Genomic DNA, 22,191 nt, shown 5'->3' with positions numbered 1-22,191 from the left:
GTAGACCTATTAGAAAAAGAAACGAAACAATTGCCCCACTGAATTTATTATTCATTTTAGTTCAGTTTAATTCCGTTTCTGTTTCCACTTCAGGCAATTTGTTCCAATGATCTGACTTAGAAGAACAAGTGTTTTCTGGTAAGTTCAACTTCTAGTGGTGGTCCACTGAGTAATTTACATATGTAAGGTTTTGTACTAAGGTATTAACTATACTTCAATAAAAATAAGGAATTAACAGTCCTGTATCTGGTGAGTGCATTAGTAATGGTCTCCAAAAGACTTCCTTAAATCAAGAGTAAGTTCTTCCTGGAATCTGTGGTCATGACACTTGTTTCATGTGACATTGACTCATAGTGAGATTACTGTATTTGGTGCAAGGTCTTGCTGTTTTCACTTTGGGGTTATGGAACTAATATTAAAAAGGTTCAGTTGATATGAGTGCATCACATTAAACATAATGGAATGCTTTTCCTTCAAATATGGTCGAATGCATCTATGTCTCTTTCTGGACTCGCTGTTCTGTATAGACCATCTATTCTTTGTATCAAAACCATACTACCTTAATTACTGTAACTTTTTAATGTTTTATATCTAGAAAGAGTTAGTTCTACAACTTTGTTCTTCTTTGAGAAAAAAACATCTTTTTGCTTTTCCACAGAAATTTTTATGACAGGCTTAAAAGTTGAACTTGTCAATTCTCAAACACATGGAAACAAACTTCCTGCGTTTTTTGTTTGAAATTGCACTTTTTTAACACCTAGATTTGGGGGAATATGATACCTTTACAAGACTGGGTTTTCCAATCTAAAAACACAGAATGTCTTTCAATTACTTTCTCAGATATGTTCCATGATTTTCTACACAGAGATCATGCACAATCTTGCTAGATTTATATCTATGGTGTGTGTGTGTGTGTACGTGTGTGTGTGTGTGTATATATATATATATATATATATATATATATATATAATTTTTTTTTTTTTTTTTTTTTTTTTTTAAGACGGAGTCTCACTGTCTCCCAGGCTGGAGTGCAGCGGTGCAATCTTGGCTCACTGCAAGCTCTGCCTCCTGGGTTCACGTCATTCTCCTACCTCAGCCTCCCAAGTAGCTGGGTTGACAGGCACCCACCACCACACTCGGCTAATTTTTTGTATTTTTAGTAGAGACAGGGTTTCACCGTGTTAGCCAGGATGGTCTCGATCTCCTGACCTCGTGATCCGCCCGCCTCAGCCTCCCGAAGTGCTGGGACTACAGGCTTGAGCCACCGCGTCCAGCCGGTTTTGGTTTTTGATGTCTTTGGGAATGACATTTTTTTAAATTGCATTTTTTTCTGATTGCTATTGATATACAGAAATAAAATAAAATTTTTGTATATTCCTCATATCTTGTGATCCTATTAAATTCACTGATTTTTCTAATAGTTTATCTTTGGATTCTTTATGATTTTCTATAGTCACAATATCATTAGTATTTCTTAAAATTGCTTTAGAGAATTGATCTGTAATACTCTAGAACTCATACAGCTAGAAAAAAACATTTTCATGTTAGACTAGTTCACATATAGAACTTTGATATGGTTTGGCTGGGTCTCCACCCAAATCTCATCTTCAACTGTAGTTCCCATAATCCCCACATGTTGTGGGAGGGACTCGGTGGGAGCTAATTGGTAATTGAATCAGGGGGGTGGGTCTTTCCCACGCTGTTCTCGTGATAGTGAATAAGTCTCATGAGATCTGATGGTTTTATAAAAGGCAATTTCCCTGCACACGCTCTCTTGCCTGCCACCACATAAGACGTACCTTTGTTCCTCCTTCATCTTCTGCCATGATTGTGAGGCCTCCCCAGCCATGTGGAACTGCAAGTCCATTAAACCTCTTCTTTTATAAATTACCCAGTCTCGGGTGTTTCTTCATGGCAGTATGAAAATGGACTAATAGAAACTTAGGATATTTGATTACAACTATTCATGTTAGATTAGAAAATCTGGACTATTGGCCTCATCACAAAATAATAGAAATGGCCCCTAATACACAAAGAACATGTTTATTTTCTTGGGAATTCAGAAAATACATATTCTGTGTGCCCTGCTGCTCCCTTATTCCCACCCACACCCAAACATATACATCAAGAGAATACTGTTTTTTTTTGGTTTGTTTTGTTTTTTGGAGGCAGCGTCTCACTCTGTCACCCAGACTGGAGTGCAATGGCATGATCTTGGCTCACTGCAACCTCTGCCTCTCAGGTTCAAGTGATTCTCGTGTCTCAGCCTCCTGAGTAGCTGGGATTACAGGCATGCGCCACCACGCCCAGCTAAGTTTTGTATTTTTAGCAGAGACAAGATTTTTCCATGTTGGCCAGGCTGGTCTAAAACTCCTGACCTCAGTTGATCCACCTGCCTTGGCCTCTCAAAGTGCTGGGATTACAGGTGTGAGCCACTGCACCTGGCCTAATACTGGCTTTCGGTCAAACTATATTTCCATGTCTATTCCTTTATCTTCAATTATGAAAGAAAATAAAAGGCTAGTTGAAGAGATATATTTTATTTCCCCTTGCTAACATTATATTCTTCAGATGATATCACTTTTAACAATATATCACTTAACATCTATGAGACCAAATTCTCCTTACTTTGTTCTCTCCCAAATTCTCCTCCTTCCTGGGGTTACCAGGAAGGTCCCAATGTACAGGCTAGCTAGGTCCTTGCTGCTGAAACTTTTCCTACATATAAAGAGATAGATACCAAGTTGGAACCAGGTCTTGTTTGGCTGCATGAGAAAGCAATGGAGACTGAAACCAGGCCCCATCCACCCATTGTTAGACCCAAAGAACTGACACAAAATGAAGGAGCAGAGCCTTTGGTTCTGTCTTCAGCAATATTTATTGGAAACAGCGATGCTTCCTGTGGTGAGAGTTTATACATTAAGCAGTAAGATTTGCCTTTCACTCCACATGATCCGCTACTGCAGGTGGCACATAGGAAGCAGCACGTTAAACCTCTGAAAGAGTCTGTACAGCTAGATAAATAGAACTCTGGATACCTAACAGGACTTTCATGACTGATACAAATAAAAAAAAACAAACAAACACTGATAAGCTTACACACAGCACTGTACACACAAAATGAAGATTATGGATAGAAGGGGCAGAAGTAAAAGTAGCGACTGAATTGGGAAAGGGTTTTGCATATGCAGCCATATACCTTAAACTGCTAAGCACAAAAATCATCTTTATTTGGTCCTCATTGAGGGCAGAATCTGCACAAATGATGTTCAAAGAACACAGGGTAAAAGTGGAAAGGAAAGGTATTTACTGTTTCTCAGTCTATGAACTAGTGGAAAAATGGTTACTAGTGTTTTCCTCCTCATGTCTCTGTGCCAAATGGATTCATGAAACATGTAATTCACAAATAAAACTGATGAGATTTGTTCCCCCTTCCCTGTGCCCTTCAGAAATAGCCTAAATACATACAGAGTTTCTGTACAGCAAGAAATTTAAGCTTGGATACCAGATTTCTTCCCATTTCCTCATAATGGAGAATTTCTTTTCAGCCTCTCTCACAATAATGCTGATTAACTGTCTTACTGAAAAATAATTTGGAATTACCGCTCTGGCTTTAGTAGCAAGGAGGGAAGAAAACTGGCTATACCTCAGAAATAGCCATAAGTGTGAAGAGCTGAGATGCCTGTTTGCAGAGAATGCTTTGAACCCACAATTAACACTTTCTATGGATGCATTAAGAGACAAATTCACTCAGATCAGGAGACAATTTGCTGGTGAGGGAAGGCTTACTTTGACAATTCCATGACTCACATATGTGGGAAGGGACAGTGTGAAAGCAAAAGCTTTCTCCTCTTTGCATGGAGAAATGCAAAAAGACCTTCAGATGGCCCCTGGGGTGATAGACAATATCTTCGGTGGGAAGGTTTTTCTGTGATGTGGCTCATGGTCATATTCTAAGAAACCACAGCCTCCTGAGAACTGTGTAAACAGCAGTTCTGTGACTACTGGCTGGTCTCAGATGATGTTTTAAAAAGCACATGCCATGCCCACGAGGCTAAGAGGATATCATCCATCACCATGACTCCTGTGGGAGCCCACAAGTCAACCAAATACACTTGGTGGGGCTGGATGACGTGGACCACTGCGGCCTGCACTTGGGATGTGTTATAAGCAGCATTACCAAAGCAGTGGTTAACCGTAACTATCTGAGTCAAGAGGAGGTGAGCCAGCCAGCATAACATCCTAATGGGGCAGGGCAACCAGAATTTCCACATAATTGATGGGGAAGAAGCCTGAATGGCCATGCAGCATCCCCTCATACCAGTTCTCATCAATTTGGTTAGTCAGTGTGATGATATCGCCCTCTTTAAATCCCAACTCCCCTTCATTTTCAGGTTCAAAGTCGTACAGAGCTCGGCAGCAGGGCTGATCCATTTGGACACCTGGGAGTAAGAGCAGGAGAGAAGAGAAGAACACACAAGGAGAAGGGGTATTTAACTCACAGAATCTGCTGCCTGCTGCACCCACCTGGCTTGCTGCTCCCCGTCTTTCCTCCCTCATTTCTCTTCCTGTTGAAGCTTCTTCTTGCTACAGGACCTCAGTGTCCACTGCATTGGGCATCTTGCCCTCTACCAGTCCTCAGAAGCTTTCTCAGACCTTTGGAAGTTGCTGTACATTCCTGTTTCTGTTTCCAGTATGAAAAACGGTCACAACTATTCTTGTGATACATACAACAGATTTCATTAAAGTTTGCCTTTGTGATAATGCCCAGAAATAGGAGGGACAATGATTTAAGAAGAATATATTGATTTAGGTTAATAACACAGCACGGCCTGAATTGTCTCATGTGAGCACTTTAAAATCTTTGCATATTTGAAAAACTATGGTTAATTACATGGAGAATGTTTTTGAGTAATAGTTTGGTTATCACTGTTTAAAATGATAATCCCAGCCTCTGGAAAACTGCTGTAATGTGGTAAAAACAGAATAATATAAAACACTGAGTTCAAGTTTTTACCTTCTGTGACCTTACACAGGGCACTTCACTCTCAGTTTCACTGTCTGAAATTGGATGTAACAGTAGGTAGGACTTACTTCACATTACTACTGTGGCTACTAAATGAGATTATGTAAAAAATATTATGTAATTTATACTTGGTAAACTGTTGCATATATAAAAATATGCAGTGCACTGGAGTTACGGCATACAAAAATAATGTACTCTACCTCGAGTAAAATAATGAAGGATGAAATCATATCTTAAGAGGGATCTATTCCAAATGACCCACTGCATTAATATTAGATGCATACACATGTAGATACAGACTCAGACAAGCGCACACAGCTCCCATGCCATCTAGGTGGCTGGAAAGGAAACAATGATTTAGAGAAAGAAGCAAATTACTGAGTCTCCAGATGAAAAGTGAAATATATGGCTGGTTTGCAGGCAGGGAGAAGCACAGCTATACACAATTTCTATGACTAGTCCTGGTGGCCAGCATCAGTAGCCACAGCTGCTTATGCCATGCCCAGAAGTGCTGAGCACAAAGGGCAGAGAGCGCCACCTGCTGGCTCACATCTTATTTTTTTTCTTAATAAGTCTGAGAGCATCTTATAAAAAGTTTTCTATCGTAGAACATCAAGCACTGGGGATACAGGAAAAATAAAAGAAAGCTGCCTATCTCTAACATACACATCCAGTATAAGACAGTTCCCACTTCAAACAAGCAAATGTGGAGGTTGAAAATGTCTCCAGCACAGGCTGTTGTGTAATCTGCATGTAGGGAGTGGAGTGCAAGCGTGACAAGGAAAAGAATGCTCTATTAGGTATGCATCGAAATTCCTGAGATAAAATATCATCTAGCTCTTATTATATCAACCCCAGTGCCACAGCATGATAAAGTGATCAGAGGTGAGGCACGGGAAAGAAAACCCAGCAAGTGTTGAGTTCCAAAATATCTTCTTCTGCAAATACATTTAACCATATGCTTCTGTGACTCAAGAAATCCAACTCATCAGCACATTTCTGGAGCCGCTTGCCGTCTGTGGGTTATATGTGAATGCATATGGGGACACACTGTCCAGGGACATTCATTGTCATATAGGCTGGATTCAGAGGGAACAGGAAGGAGAAAAGATGACTTAAGCAGACCAAACTGACAAGGAAAGACAATTTACGACCACAAAGGAGAGTCAAAATAAAATGTGTTCATGTGTGCTGATGATTGAGACAGAAAGGGATATACAAAGAAAGTTTTATACAGAAGAATTAACAGGAAGGAAAGAAAAGGTAAATGAAAAAAGACAAAAGGATTCCTTTAACAGAGTTTCTACCTGACAAACCACTCCATAAGAAATCTATTACTGCATGTTTCCTATGCAGCCAGATTGGATTATTCCTAAAATTTCTGGAAGAGTGCCAATGGATATGCCAAGGCCTATGCAATAGGATCTGCAGTCTCAGCTCCCTACCTGAAGGCTTGGGAGTGCCTGTGTGGGAGAGACCCCCATTGGGCTGAGTACTGTCTCCAGTTGGAAACTCCAGGCTCATTCGTGGTTTAGGTTGATATTCCCTTCTAGGCTGAGCTGAAGCCTGTCTTATTCTGCAGTAAAAAGAAAAGAGATGGGAAAGGTTATGTAGCCAGTTAAGTAAAAACAAAAGGAAATATAAAGATTCAGGAAATCCTTGGGTCACCCACCATGCTACCATGATGAATTGTGGGAAATCAAACAAGGACCCTTAGTTTTCTTGTGTGTGCATGTCTGAGATTTTGGTGATGTCCCTTTATGGGGCAATGTCCTCACTGTCTTCATTCTCTCTCTCAATCCCTCACTTCCTCTCTCATTTATTCAGAGTCCTTTATCCAAATATGCACTGTGCTAGGTAGCAGGAACACAAAAATGAATTAAAACACAGTTCTTGTACACAAAAGATAAATGCTTCAGGGGATGTATACCACATTCCCCATGATATTATTATGCACTGCATGCCTGTATGAAAACACCTCATGTATCCCATTAATATATACACCTATGTACCCACAATTTTTTCAGTTTTAAAAAAGATGCAAACAGATTACGGTCTGTAAGGGAGACAGAACACAAACAACTGACAACCATAAATTTTAGTAAGCACTGTCACAGATATCTACAAAGTGTCACAGAAACACAGGGGTGTAGTTGGGGGTGAAGGTGGGAAGGAGTCTACCTCTCCATAAGGAAGGTGGAGGAGGTTTAAGGAAAGAACTAAAAGATACACAGAGGTTGTTTCCAGATGGAAATGTGAAAGGGACCTATTCCATTCAGAACATGAGAAGATTTGGATAGAGGGAAGGAGGAAATATACTGTGTGCTGTGAGAAGAATGAGCAGTTTGAGATACAGGGAGGAGGAAAGGAAAGAGGGAAGACAGAAGGAAATTGGAAAGGTATGGCCAATAATTGTCTTCTACACACCCCTAAATATTTTCCACGGTTTCAAGTATTCAATAAAGAAAGCATGTAAGAGATTTGCAAGAGAGGGTGAGGGTTTAGGGTATGGTAACCGTAGAATGATACTGACTTTGAACATATTTCAGAGGAAAGAAAGGAAAGTGCTCCCTTCATGCTCAAGAGACATTACAAAGACACATAACATTTATTTAGTATTTTGAAGTATATGGTTTTAAAACCTTTCTGGAGGGTTCAGCATTACATAAATTTCCACAAGGGTGCGCTGAAGGAAAATGCTCAATTAGACCACGAATCAAAGGAGATGCTGCGATGAGATCAGCTTGAGGGAAAACAATGAAAATAGGTGATGTTTTCAATGGTGTGGAATCGTCTGATTGGGGTCTTCATCACGCAGGCAGCCATGTGATCAGCTATGAGAGTCTAATCTGGCCATGTGGCCTAAGAAAAAAGCCTGCTGAGGTGACCCTTTGAGGTATACATGTTCAGCAAAATCACCCTGTTTAATCTGGCTAAATTAAAATAACACATATTATAACACAGGACCACTGCTATATAGCCACACAGGTTGTGCCACACACCTCCACGGAGCCACATTCACATGGTAGTTTCCTATTACTACAGCCCTGCTGTGAGGTACATCGAACAAGGTGAAAGCAGCTCTCTCTGATGGCAGAGGACTTGACCACCATTCAGAGAAACACAAGATGTGAAAAGAAACAGCCTTTCAAACAGGTTATGGTTGGCTGTGAACTCCACTCGTACCACTGAGTGACCCTGGGCTAGTTACTTCACCTCTCTTAGCCTCAGTTTACTCATCTGTTAGTCAAGGCTAAAAATACTTAGGTTATAGGGCTGTTATAAGATTGATGATGATATGTATCCAGCATCCATTATCAGCAGTAGCATCCTGGTGTCCCACCTGTGGCAACCAAAATATAATCCAAGTATCGACCTCTCATAAACAGAAAATTAGATTCAACAAACAAAGCACAAGAAAAAACAAAATCAAAACAATCCACAAGGTGCCTCTGTAGGACAAGCAGGAATTCTGGCAGATGTTTGTGTCCAAATGTATTTTATGATTTCCATTTTATATATCATTTGTATATATCATTTTATAGCAATGAAATGCAAATATGAAATGCAGGGAACTGTAGAATACCTTTCTTCCAGTCTGACCGTGACTTGCTGCAGGATCTGGACTGCCTGCTTGTGGTACTCCAGCTGAGCTTGCACAAGTGCAGAAAGCTGGCTCACTTGTTCAATCTGTAGATCGATGGGAAAATTATGCCTTAGTTTCCATGTTACTATCCTTAAACAGCCACTACTGTTTCATACATACAACAGGTTGCGCTCAACACACAGACCCTGCTTGGTGGTGCTGATGACTATGTGATAAGCCAATTAAGATAGATAGTTCTGCAGGTTTCAAATCCATCAAGGATAAAAGAAAGCAACCTTATGCTTAGAATCATGCATATCAGTACCATGAGGAGAAGCAACACTGGTAACCCTCAGGAAGACCATAAAGCTCTAAAGAGTCTCATGCCTAGCTACAATCTTGTATTTGACTTCTTTTATTGATATAGAAAAGAAGGTATGCTGGCCAAAGGACTCTTTGTTCCCTATACTTTTCATGCTGTTAATATTAGTACTGTTAATAAAAATGTGACAATATCTCACATAATGTACCCGGAGAGGCGACATGGTATGACAGAAAAATCTTCTGTGCTCTCTGAGCCTCCTCTATAATGTAAAAGGGCTGAATCAAGTGACATCTTGAGTTCATTCCTGCTCTAATATTCTAAGCTTGATTTCTCTTGATTTTATGTTTCACATTACGATCCAGCTAGGTAGCAGCCTCCAAGTCAACAGAGGCAGTGTTGTCCCATGAATTTGGGGATGGGGAAGGGTGCTGTGTTGCAGCGAAGGAGCATTGTGATTTGGGTCACCCCTCATGCCCACAGTATTCCTCTCGAGGACTTAGGTGGGCACAAGTTGTTTTACATAAACGAACCTACATTGTCTCCAGGTGGGGGGAAAGTCTGGATATGTTCAACATGCCTCCTGTGCCACAGTCAGGAGTAAGGCAAGCAGGCAATGTGATGGTTAATTTTAGGTGACAACTTGACTAGATTAAGGGATCTCCAGATAGCTGGTAAAGCACTGTTTCTGGGTGTGTTTGGTAGGGTGTTTTCAGAGGAGACTGACATTCACTCAGTAGACTAAATAAGGAAGAGCTGCCCTTCCCTATGGGGTGGACACCATCCACTCAGCTCTGGACCCATACAGAACAAAAAGCAGAGGAAAGGCAAGTTTGTTCTCTCTCTTCTAAGAAAGGGACACCCATACGCTCCTGTCTTTGGATATCACAGCTCTAGGCTTTCTGGCCTTTGGACTCTGGGACTTGCACCAGTACTACTGATGCCTCGTGCTCCACAACTGAGTTCTCAAGCCTCTAGTGAATTTATACATAGATCATCAGAAATATCCTTTATCTTCCCACTATTGATAAGTGAGATGGTCCCTGACCGAACGATTTGGAGGCTTTATGATGGTGCAAAATTGATATGCGCTCAGTAGAAACCATACTTCAAGTACCCCCAACCATTCTGTTTTTTACTTTTAACGCACTATTCAATAAATTACACAATATATTCAAGACTTTAACCCCGTCGTAAGTTAAGGAGCAGCTGTACTTTAAGATTCACTAGCAGACAAGAATCTACTTAAATCAAACTACAGGAATGCAGAAAAAAACTTTTCTATTTCTCAGTCTACTTTATCACTTACAATTACTTAAAATAAATAACTATCTACTGAAGTTCTTACCACACTGCGTAATCAGATATTAATGCTTTTAAGGACTATGCCCTTTAACACATTAATGTGCCTTGATGATAAGATTAAACTGAAAACCACAGGAGAGTCACTTACATCCATCTCCAAGAGATTGAACATGCTTGACTCAGCAATTTCCTTAGACTCATCAAATTTCTCTAGAGCTTGACGAAGCTCTTCATCTGGAATCTTGCCTTGTCGTTTCTTCTTATAATCAAAATCCAGGCGTCGACCCTCCAACTTCTTTAGATGATGCTGAAAAAGTCAAGGGCAGGAATAGGCTTTGAAAGGGCTTATGGAAAAGGCTTATTTGAGCTCACATCTCCATCACGTCCGTTAACTTCCAAATTAAGATAGGCTAAGTTTTAAAATATAACATCACCAGAGAAATAAGGAAACATGCATCAATGGGGCCAATGCTTTCAAAGGTTAAATACGGGAGAATATCTTTAAAAATAATTAAGAATAAAAGATAAATTGTAGGAAATATCAGTGCCCTTTATTTTCTGGCCTTTCCAGGCCAAAGCCAAGCTGGACTAAGTCTTTCCAGCCCATGACAGAAACAGAGAAGGAATGCACATGCCCTACACACACTGAAAGGACACACTCACAGGCCCCACAGGCCCTGTCTTCAAGAGAAATGGTATCTCATGAGAAGCCAGAGGAAAAACACTTTCCTTGAAGTTAAGTGAGACAGAAAAGGCATTCTTGCTTTTCAAATCATCCAGTCTATTAGAATCACCTAGGCTGCTTATTACAAATTTGGATTCCTGATCTCTTGAATCAGTATCTAGGGCTGGGGCCTAGAAATCTTAACACTTGCCCCAGCTGACTGATGCAGCTTTCAGGGAACCAGTGATTTAGTTTAAGCCTCCAACTTGACATATAATTGAGCTCAAGAACAAAATCTCACTTGGAAGGGACCTTCGAAGGGATTATACCTAATGCTCCATGCCGAGCTGCAATCCCCTCCTTGCACCATCCCTAGTAGATGGCTGCCCAGGCTCCACCCATCATCTCTAGTGACCAGGTAGCAAAGCAGTTTTTCAAAGCTAAAAAGTTTTTTTTTTTCCCTGATAGCTAGTCTTTCACTACTAATGGATGAAGGAAAATCCTGGATTTTCCCTTATTACTAGGTATGTATGGAGCAGAATGAAAGGAAATGAAAACCAAGTAGGGAGTGGCTAAAAACAAATGAAAAGGAAAGGAGGACGAAAAATATTCTAGACCTTCCCTCACACTGCATCCCCTGCCCCCTAGTCCATACCTTGATCCCAACTAAATGCTCATTTGGAAGGAACCTTATTTTTTAAACATTTGAACTTACAGTCAGCTACAGGGTACAGCACTGGAGTCAGAGTTACATTTTGGATTTAGGGTGAGTCTGTCACTTACTAACTCTATAATCTTGAGCAAATGGTACTGTTAAAGGAGATTTAAGCTAGAATAAGGAGAAGGAGGAGGCCTTAGTTCAAGTTATGGCAATCCATTTTACACCCAACCAAGTTTCAAAAAAGCTCAACAAATATTTGTTAGATAAAAAAAAGTAAGCAAACATTCCACACTCAAAGACATATGAACTTTATTTGTTACAAACAGCTCAACTGCTCTACATGTTTTAGAAAGAGGCTAGTTGGTATTCTTCCTCAATCCTAACAACCATTATGAAAATATTAATATAAAAACATACGCATGCATCTAATTTCTGGACTTGGAAAAAAATAAAAAATTTAAAAATGTGCTTATAGAGTGATAGAATAACTATTTATTTAAGCTAACAACTAGTACAACTAACATTTTAGTGGATGAAATCCGCTCAGCAAACCACAGAATAATTAATAAAACTGTGTATTCTCAGGGAAATAATATCCTCTGGAGAAAAGGTCTGAAAAAACTATTCAATCTGAAAATCAAACATAGAGAAGTCAGAGACACCCCTCATGAGTGGCACAGTCATAATAGGCTGAAAAGGTATCACATTTCTAGTTCCTCTCATTTTGTCTTACTGGGTTGTTTTGTAATTAACGTGCCCAGAGCTGACAACATGCAGGGTAAGCTAAAAAATGTTTTCTACAGAAAAAAGGCATCTGCATCTGTATGATTTCAACTGCCCACTTTCTAGAAGACTCATTGTACATACTTGAATTTCCCTAAGATCTTTGTCATGAAGATTCTGAAGAGGGTCAATGAAGTTCTGCTTCACTTCTATGTCCAAAGAGTCTTTGACTTCCGACAGTTCCCGCATGGCCTCCCCGACCTCACCAAGCGCTGGGCCTAGGAGAGAACAAAGCTCTTTCATGTTACAGAATAAAGATGAAATGCGCTCGCAGTAACACGGCCCTTCACAGATGAAAACCCAAAGGATTACCACTTGTCTTCTAAAGACAACAACAGACAAGAGAGAACAGGTATCTTCAGTTCACTCCCGGCAACAGACTCAATGCACCCTAAGAGGGTAAATACCTCTCATCAAGAATTTAACAGTTACTTTTTCCTTTATAAAGCAGTTTAGGAGGCTCCCTGCCCTCTCTTGTAAGTACCAGTTTTCCCTAATATGTAACTAGCTTAAGGCCAATCTGATTAGCAGAAGTAAGTACCAGAAATAGCAGGGTTCAACCAGGAAGGAGATTCCACATCACAAGGGGGTGAAACAAGAAGATGTTGGGTGTGGTAGCTGAGTGTTGGGGGAGACAGGGTGAAGGAATAAATCATGTCTCACCTTGGGCAGTAAAACTAGGTACCATATACAAGTGAACAAAGATCTATGAAAAAGCCCATGAGGCAGGGCTTTGAATCATGCTGACTGTGTCTGCTCACTCTGCTTCAATACTCAATGACTGCCAGAAATACCCAACAGAGTGTTGAGGAGGCATCTGGATATGTCAATCAAAGCTGTTGCGAAGACTGAGGTCTTATGGGGGGCAGCGGTTGGGGGAAGAAAGCTTGTAAGATAAATCACATTAGAGCGAATGAAATAATTCTGAAAACAAGTTTTTGGCCCATGTATATAAGATCTAAAATTGAAAACCAAAATATAAAATGATTTATCCCATTTCCTACAGAATTTCTTACCAGCACCAAAATCCCCATGGAAAATGAAAGAATTACAATGTGAGGAAGCACTTGTTACCAAAGTTGCAATCATCTCCAAGCTCTCTTCCAAATTTGAGCATGGCCTCTGCCAGCAGTGCCTCTGCCTGGGGATAGCCTGGCCCCTTCTCCTGGCCACGGATTTTTGACATGGTGTTGATCATGCTGAGCTTAGCTCTGGAAGCTGAAGGTGAAGAGAGAACAAGCTTTCAGAGGAGGCAATGTGACACAGCGGAACAGGGCTGGATGGAGGATCAGGTCTCAAGGCGGCCTACAAAGTAGCTCAGCTACTGGTAAGTGTACCTTCAGTACGCTCCAGTGTTCTCTCCATCAGTCAGTCTAATCAATCACTTTTTTAAAGCACTAAGCTCTCCCTTTCCCTTAAGATCTTATAATGAATTACAGCAACACTGTTCCGGGTGAAGCAGGATTACAGGCTCAAATTGTATCGCTGTGTGCCCTTCCCCACCCTCCCTTACATTGTGGTGGCCCCTGCAGTGACTCTGGAGAGCTGGGTGCTTCCATGGAGAGCTTTTTAGAAACTCTCAGATTATGTGATGACCTCTAAATTTTACTCTGGTTTTACAGTTCAATTCTAGGAGTCTAAGGATTAAAGTAAGGAACCAACGGTAAATTCTTGCAGAGTGGGCCTTATGCCTTGTTTCACTTATACCATGTATGAAATAGAACTATTTTCATAATCATTTCTCAACTAAGATTCTGATGGTAAACAAACCCACGAAGAGCAAAAATACTGTGTTCATTTAAAAGACTTAATCACTTATCTAGCACGTAACTAGAGAAAATTAGTTTTGTGCCTCAAAGAGAACATTTCAATTTCTGTTTCTTTGCTTTTGTTTTTATAAAAGAAGTTGCCTAGAAAGCAATTCCAGTTTTAGCGGCAAAAACAGCTTTATTAAAAAAACTGTTAAAGCCTATGACTTAATTGATGCTAGGATAGCTAGGTTCCTCAGGTTCATAATTAAAGTTGGGATTACACATTAACCTAGGACTATATCCCAAATCCCATCTTCATGGAAACCCCAGATAGAATCACAGCTTAAGGTACTTCCAGCATTCAGTGGCTGACAATCTTGAACATTTATTTCACGAGGCTTTCATTCAAACTTTGAGTCTTAGAGGCATTGAATAGAGATGAGAAAAGTTATCAGGAGAGGATATCCTGCAACCCTGTCCCATGGATATTATAATGAGCAAGACAGTTGTGGTTCCCACTTTCACAAAGTTTATAATGAACTGAGGTTAGAGTCTATTTGAAAATTAATTGGAGTGAAGTACATATACCAAGTGCCATGATGGGGGATTGAGAAGAGTCCCAGATATACGGCACTGTCCTCGTCTGTGGGGGAGGGGCATTGCAAAGGATTCCTAGAGGGAAGTATCTTTTAGAACCAAACAGTATGTAGCAATTAGGCTAACAGCACATGTAAAGGCTAGTGGTGACTGGAAAAATAAAAAATTTACTTCTTATGTGCTTTTTCATATAAATGGGATCATATATTAAATTTGAAAAATAGAAAATGCAGGCTAAGTGTGGTGGCTCATGCCTACAATCCCAGCATCTTGGGTGCCCAAGGCAGGAAGATAATTTGAGGACAGGAGTTTGAGACCAGCAAGGCAACATAGCAAGACCCTACTTCTACAAAAAAATTTAAAAGTTAGCAGGGCATGGTGGTGCCCACCTGAAGTCTCAATTACCAGGGAGGCTGACATGGAAAGATTGCTCAAGGCCAGGAGTTTGAGGCTGTAGTGAGCTATAATGGTACCACTCCACTCTTGGTGACACAGCAAGGCCCTGTTTCTTTTTAAAAAAGAGAATATGCCACAGAATCATTTTTAAGGGGACGATATCATTATTTTCTGCAGTGAGTCACATCAGAGATCCAGGAAGGACATAGTCCTGGCCCTCAAGGTGCCCACAATATAGTGAGGAGTAAGATAAACAGTGGCAACAAGTATGATAAATATTATCATGGCTGATATCATGGTACTAGGGGGACAATGACAGCATGAATAAAATGAAAAGAGTGCAAATAAACTAAGCAAACATCTAAAACGTACAGAATGAAGAGAAGGAAAGGAGAAACAGAGTAATGAAACCACACATGAGTTAATCCCTACAAATCCTATTCAGGCCATTTTACATTTAAGGATGTATGCCTTTTATAAAAGCTGGATGTGGTTTAAGTGCTTATATCTTGGCTCTAATAAGGGCTGTCTCCAGGTAAGTAATTCTAAATAGTTTAATACATTGTGGCTGATTTTCAAATACATCATTTTGAATGTTGTTCAATTATGAAGAGCTTTATTATTTTACTAAGAATATCTTGGGTATGCTCTATATTTTCATGAGAAGGAGGAGGAAAGCCATTTTCTACTAGCTTATCTACTTCAAATGATAAAAAAGCCTATTAATCCACATATCTGAAGAGACTAGCTTTTAAATTCATTCACAAATTTATTACATATTAAGAATCTTGGGTTAATGAAACTTCTGTGCTATTAAAAATATCATCAGACCTCTGAATTAACCATCTTTAAATGTTAACGTAATTGTCTTTAAATGATTGTTTAAAGCAGTACTTTAATAAACTGAGAGTGAGCTTGGAAAATACAAATTTAAAGCACTCAAATTCCTATTATCTATTCTCAGCCTGGATTTCTTTACCAAGTTGTATGTGCCCTTAGAGATCTATGTCCCTTCTCTTCTAAAGAAACCTAACTCCTCTCCTTCAAACTTCTATGCATCTACTTCTAGGTGATTCCCAGAAGGAAATTTATCGGGTGAACTAAAACAGCAGGAAGTAAAATTAGAATGACCATAAAAGGTTGACCTATTCCCAAAAGGGCCCCACTGTTTTGTCCTCTGTTAAAATGAGTGGTTTGTTTTTTGACCTTAAAATTGATGCCATCTTTTAAGGAAGACAAATGGGGGCAGCTGAGGCTCAATCTTAACTCCCAACTCTAAACCATCATCTGTAGCATCCCTGACAAGCTTTCTAATTCTGGTAACAGCCAAAGGGAGGTCTAAGCTGTGCTGAGAATAAAACGGAAGCTCTGCTAGCCCTGCCTGAGTTATTTCCTCTGACCTGAAAGCAGTGTCCATGTGAGTCACCGCCGATCTGTCCTACAGCTGCTTACCTAGTGTGGCAGCTAGCTGAGGATGCTGAAAACTCAGTACTTCTGCTAAATCTTAGCTTTTATTTCCTAATCCAAACAAACAAACAAACAAACAGGAAAACCATTAGGTCTTGCTTTCCATGGAAAACAGCAGAGTCCATTAAAATGAACATTAGCTTTGAGCTCATACAGACATAGCTAAAAATCCAGACTCTAAATCTTGCTAGTTAGCTGTGAATCCCTGAGAAATCTCTCATTCGTAAGACTGTTATCAGTGTTCAATGATAAACAGCAAAAACCAGCACAGACAACACAACAGGCACTGGATACTGGGGAAAATATTCTTTCTTTCCTCCTTCCAGACTCTCCTGTCTATGAGTGTGTGTTCTGGAATGCTCTACTGACAACTTGCTTACACAGGGAACTGCATTGCCCTGAGTCCCTTCCTTGCGTGTTTCCATAGACAAAAGTCAGAATTGGTCCAAAGTGAGGCTGTGAAAGATGTGGGAGGTGAAGTAGAAGCAGCAGCCCTAATACTATGAAGGCTGGCGTTAGTGAGAGGGGGTGACAGAAAGATGCACAGGTGCCCGTGGGTTCCAGTTTTTCCTTGCTCTTCCCCACTGTGGGCTGAATCACTTCATTTAAACATTTTAATTTTTTATAAAATGCTTCTGTACACATCATTTTTTCAAACCCTTAGGTAAAGCTTTCCTGTTCAAAAGTACCATGACTGCCCACTGTGCTCTGGAACGGCACTAGAGGCTGCTGATACAATCTGGTCACACCACTCACTCTGTGGTCTCACAGGATGGTTTGAGAGAACATGTCTCCTTGGCACCAGGCCTGCTTTTCCCTCACACTAATTAAATGTTAAGGATTCTAAGGCTACCACTGAGTCTTTTCATTTCTCCTGACTCTATTTCGTAAAGTACAGAAGAGTACAGTTCCACTTCTCAGGTAAGCTAAAAAGCTATATGGTTTGCCATCATTCACTCCAATCTTCCCTTAGGAATCCGGCTCTTTGGAAGCACTTCCTTCTTAAATTGTGCCATGAAAATCTGCTTTGGCCGGGCGCGGTGGCTCAAGCCTGTAATCCCAGCACTTTGGGAGGCCGAGATGGGCGGATCACGAGGTCAGGAGATCAAGAGCATCCTGCCTAACACGGTGAAACCCCGTCTCTACTAAAAAATACAAAAAACTATCCGGGCGTGGTGGCAGGCGCCTGTAGTCCCAGCTACTCGGAAGCTGAGGCAGGAGAATGGCGTGAACCCAGGAGGCGGAGCTTGCAGTAAGCTGAGATCCGGCCACTGCACTCCAGCCTGGGTGACAGAACAAGACTCCATCTCAAAAAAAAAAAAAAAAAAAAAAAAAAAAGAAAATCTGCTTTATGTGAGGATGACAAAAAGTGATCACATGCTCTCCCAGAATCAGAAAAAACGCTCTTATTTTCCCTGAAAAAGAGAGTTCCCAAGCTAAATCACGAGTCCCACATCAAGGAGTTTAAAAAAGATTAAATTAATTAAAATCAGTAAGTAGGTTACACTGGAAACAATTATGCATTCTTCATACAGAAAAACTGTGACGTTTCACTGCTTGGTTGAATAGTCATTTACCAAAAATCTATTTTTAAAATATTTTCTCTGTGATAAAGTCAGCAAAAGAAATATTCATGAAACACCTATAATGTGAAAGGGTTACGGCTAGGGAGACTCTGAAAGAAGTGAGGTGCAGCCTCTGCTCTTAAAAAGCTTATTATCAGGCCGGGCACGGTGGCTCAAGCCTGTAATCCCAGCACTTTGGGAGGCTGAGACAGGCGGATCACGAGGTCAGGAGATCAAGACCATCCTGGCTAACATGGTGAAACCCCGTTCTCTACTAAAAATACAAAAAACTAGCCGGGTGAGGTGGCGGGCGCCTGTAGTCCCAGCTACTCCGGAGGCTGAGGCAGGAGAATGGCATGAACCCGGGAGGCGGGGCTTGCAGTGAGCTGAGATCCGGCCACTGCACTCCAGCCCGGGCGACAGAGCAAGACTCCGTCTCCAAAAAAAAAAAAAAAAAAAAAAAAGCTTATTATCCAGGTGGAGAGTCAGAGTGCTCACTCACTGCTGTGAGGCACAGTGTGGGCGAGGCTGTAATGTATTAATATTTACACTGCAGAAGACACAGCAACAAATTCCACCTGAAAGAGAAAGGCGGGGAGGCTAATGAACAGATGATGCTTGAGCTGGGTTTGCTGGAAGAGTGAACCGTAAAAGGAGAGACTGGGGAAAGGCCATTCTAGGTACCTGGAGAATCTGAGTAAAGGACACAAAACAGAGATAGATCAAGTGTTCAGAGTTTGGAACAACCAGAACTCTCAAATACTGCTGGTAGGAGAACAAACTGGCAGAAAATTCTGAACAACAATTTGGTAGTGTTTACTAAAGCTGAATAGACACATACCCTGTAACCCAGTAACTCTACTTCTAGGTGTATATCCATCAGAAATGTGTACATGCATAACAGACATGTACAAAAATGTGCTATTCAAAATATCTAGAAAATGGAAACACCTAAATGGTCATCAGTGGAGAAAATGGACAAATAAATCATGCTATGTTCTCACAAGGGAATTCTACAGAGCAGTAAGAATGAAAGAAGTAGAACAAATAGAAAGATGAACAAAAGAAGCCAGATCAAAAGAATACATGTTCTATGATCATATTTCAGTTACAAAACAGATAAGAGTGTATAGTGTTAAAGGTCAGGGCAGATAGTGTCTGTGGAGGGAGCTTTTGGAATGTTGACAATGTCCAGTTTCTTGAACCTTTTAACAGAAGCATCAGTTTATAATAGTTCATTGAGCAATATACTTACGATGTATGTGTTGTACTTTTTGTACGTTATAGATCAATAACAAATTCAGAAATTTCACTCCTAAAGATTCTGATGTGATTGGTTTGGTATGTGGTCTGGACACGGCAGTTTTTAAAATCCCAAAGATGATTCTAATGTGCAGCCAAGGTTGAGAACCACTGTGTTAAAGCCTCTAGACTGAAAACGTGGGAGGTGATGATACAAATCTGAGACGAAGAACGCAGGACAAAGAGAAGATTTTAGAGTGGAAGTGTGTAAGTACTTCAACTGCAGAAACAGAAAGTCTAACAATATCCACGCGGCTGTACAGCAGACAATGAAGCAGATCAGTCTTGAGCTCAAAGGAGGATGGTGGCGGGTAAAGAGAAGTAACTTATCTGACAACGTCTGGAATCCTGAAGGCTAGGTCATTAGATAACAAGCAGAAGAAAATTGCCCCCAAATGAAGATGAAACAAAATTCAAGAACAGGATTTTTCTTCCAGTGGTTTTATATGTGGCAGGTGAGATTAGCTTTTAATTAGTGTCTACTCTAAGCCAGGAGCTTTATATAAACAATTTACCTTAATCTTCACAACTCTGTGGGTCTGGTTCAATTACTCTTACTTTCAGGAAGAGGGATGGGCAGCATCTATAGAGTAAGGATATGGAACTTCAGAGGGGCTGGAAAGCCTATCCAAGTTCTCATAGTTACTAACAGGCAAAGACTGGATTCAGGCTCAGGTCTGAGTCACTCCCAAACCCATTCTCTTTCCCATTCAATTAAATTTCCTGTGGGACTAAAAGTTTCAGATGGAAAACCTTAAGTCTCCAAAACACAAAATCCTTTTCTAAAGGCTTTTACTGGTGGTGGTCAACCTGATGCATATCAGAATTACTCAGAAAACATTTTAAAACCATAGATGTAAGGACCCCCATCTCTATCTTGATAATTTAGAATATCCAGTGGGTTAGGCCACCGAGCATGGGTCCAAGGGGCCTTGGGGATATGAGTAAGCAAGCCTGGGCCCTGAAGTCCCACCTCTTATCAGCTCTGGCCAATTGTATCACCTCCTTGAGTTGGCAAGCTGATGGTTCTCATGTATCTCTGCAGGCCAGCCCTTTACACTGCATTGCAGACTCAGGTATTCTAGTATCTACTTGACTGCACTAGGATGTGTAGGCCTCTCAAACTTAACATATTCAAACTAAACTCCAGATTTCCCATCATCATCCCAAACCTGCTCCTCCTGTAGTACTCTCAATATTAATGAATACAACTCCATTCATTCTTCCACTTGCTCAGGCCCTAGACTTTATAGTCATCTTTGATGTCTCTCTTGCCTAATATGCAATTAGTCAATATTCAGTCAGCTCTACATTCAAAACGCATCTAGGATCAGACTGTTTCTCACTCTGGTCTAAGCCACTACAATCTCTAGCCTGGATTATTAAAATAAGCTCCTACTAGGCTCCCTGCTTCCACACTTGCCCCCTATAATCTATTTTCACTAGAAGAGTAAGGACAGTCCTATTTAGTGTAATTCAGATCACATCACTCTTCTTCCCAAAGCACTTTAATGTGTTCCCATGTCATTCAAGGTAGGAACAAAACTTCCAACGATGGTGAAAAGGTCCTATGTGCTCTTGCTCCTCTGACCTCCCCCTGCCAACGTGGCTCTTCATTGTTCTCATATATATGAGAACTTCCCGGACCCAGTCACACTGTCCCCCTCTTACTTCCATTTCTCTTCATTGCACTGATCATATCTGATATGAATAATATGAATAATACATCAGGTATTATTCTCTATCAGTCTCATCCTTCCAGAGTATAGGCTTCATGAGGGCAGGGGCTTTGCCTGCCTCATTCACTCATACATGCCCAGGGCTTAGAACTGCCTTAGAGTAAACATGGAAGATAACTGAAAAAAATGAATGGATTTCTTCATCTACAGAATGGAGAAAATCAAAGCTACCTTGCTGGGTTTATCATGAGGATTAGAAATGATGTTTTATAGTATCCAGCACTGTGCCTGGCACTTATGGAAATACTCATTAAAATGGAGGCTATGACCAATATGATAAACTGTGTTATAGAAGCAGGTTCATCAAGAGGTATACTGAAATGTATAAATATGGCATTCCCATATTATCACGGACAAGAGAAAAGTTCTTAGCGTTGGTGGGTTTGGCTATAAATATCTAGTTTGCCTCTAGTATAAAACTAAAGATAGGGATGAGAGCCCAACCTAGGCCAAAAAAATAGAGTTGGTAAGTGATTAATGTAAAAAAGGTAAGAAGACTGCTATTTGTCCTCCCCAAATTCATATGTTGAAGCTCTAATACCCAATGTAATTGTATCTGGAGATAGTGCTTTTAGGAAGTAATTCAGATTAAATGAAGTCAGGAGGTCAAAGTCCTAATGCAATAGGACACACCTGCACCACGAAAAGGTCACATGAGGACACAGTGAGAAGGTGGCCATCTACCAGCCAGGAAGAGAGCCCTCATCAGAAATTAAAACATGGTCCAGTACCTTGATCTTGGACTATACAACCTCCAGAACCACAAGAAAATAAATTTCTGTTGTTTAAGCCACCCAGCCCTGACATTTTGTTAAGGCAGCCTGAGCTGACATAGGTCACATTCTGAGGTTCCAGGGGAAAATGAATTTGGGAGGGATACCATTCAACTCATATACTTTCTTTTTATACCTGATTATTTTAACAAACATTAAATCAAAGTAATTTTTTAAAACTATCTGAATTCCTACGTTTGTAAGCAAACCAATTATTACATAATTTTCATTTCACATGGATTTCTGAAGCTTTT

The 22,191-nt window shown here is 40.5% G+C and overlaps 1 protein-coding gene across 3 annotated transcripts in view; it reads right to left on the bottom strand.

The window, feature by feature from the left end:
* Positions 1-2,859: 2,859 nt before the first annotated feature.
* Positions 2,860-22,191, bottom strand: part of SH3GL2 (SH3 domain containing GRB2 like 2, endophilin A1) — a 235,433-nt gene continuing 216,101 nt past the window's right edge. For all 3 annotated transcript variants that reach the window (XM_030920228.1, XM_030920229.1, XM_030920227.1), the window contains exons 4-9: positions 13,422-13,565; positions 12,432-12,565; positions 10,388-10,546; positions 8,613-8,716; positions 6,472-6,602; positions 2,860-4,442 (exon numbers count right to left, since the gene is read on the bottom strand). In XM_030920228.1, coding sequence (XP_030776088.1) covers positions 4,243-4,442; positions 6,472-6,602; positions 8,613-8,716; positions 10,388-10,546; positions 12,432-12,565; positions 13,422-13,565 — 872 coding nt within the window. In that variant the 3' untranslated portion in view covers positions 2,860-4,242. The remainder of the gene's footprint in view (positions 4,443-6,471; positions 6,603-8,612; positions 8,717-10,387; positions 10,547-12,431; positions 12,566-13,421; positions 13,566-22,191) is intronic.

The sequence above is a fragment of the Rhinopithecus roxellana genome, chromosome 16, assembly GCF_007565055.1.
Source record: "Rhinopithecus roxellana isolate Shanxi Qingling chromosome 16, ASM756505v1, whole genome shotgun sequence".
Taxonomy (NCBI): domain Eukaryota; kingdom Metazoa; phylum Chordata; class Mammalia; order Primates; family Cercopithecidae; genus Rhinopithecus; species Rhinopithecus roxellana.
The sequence above is the reverse complement of the archived record's forward strand: the minus strand, read 5'-3'. Positions and strand labels throughout refer to the sequence as shown.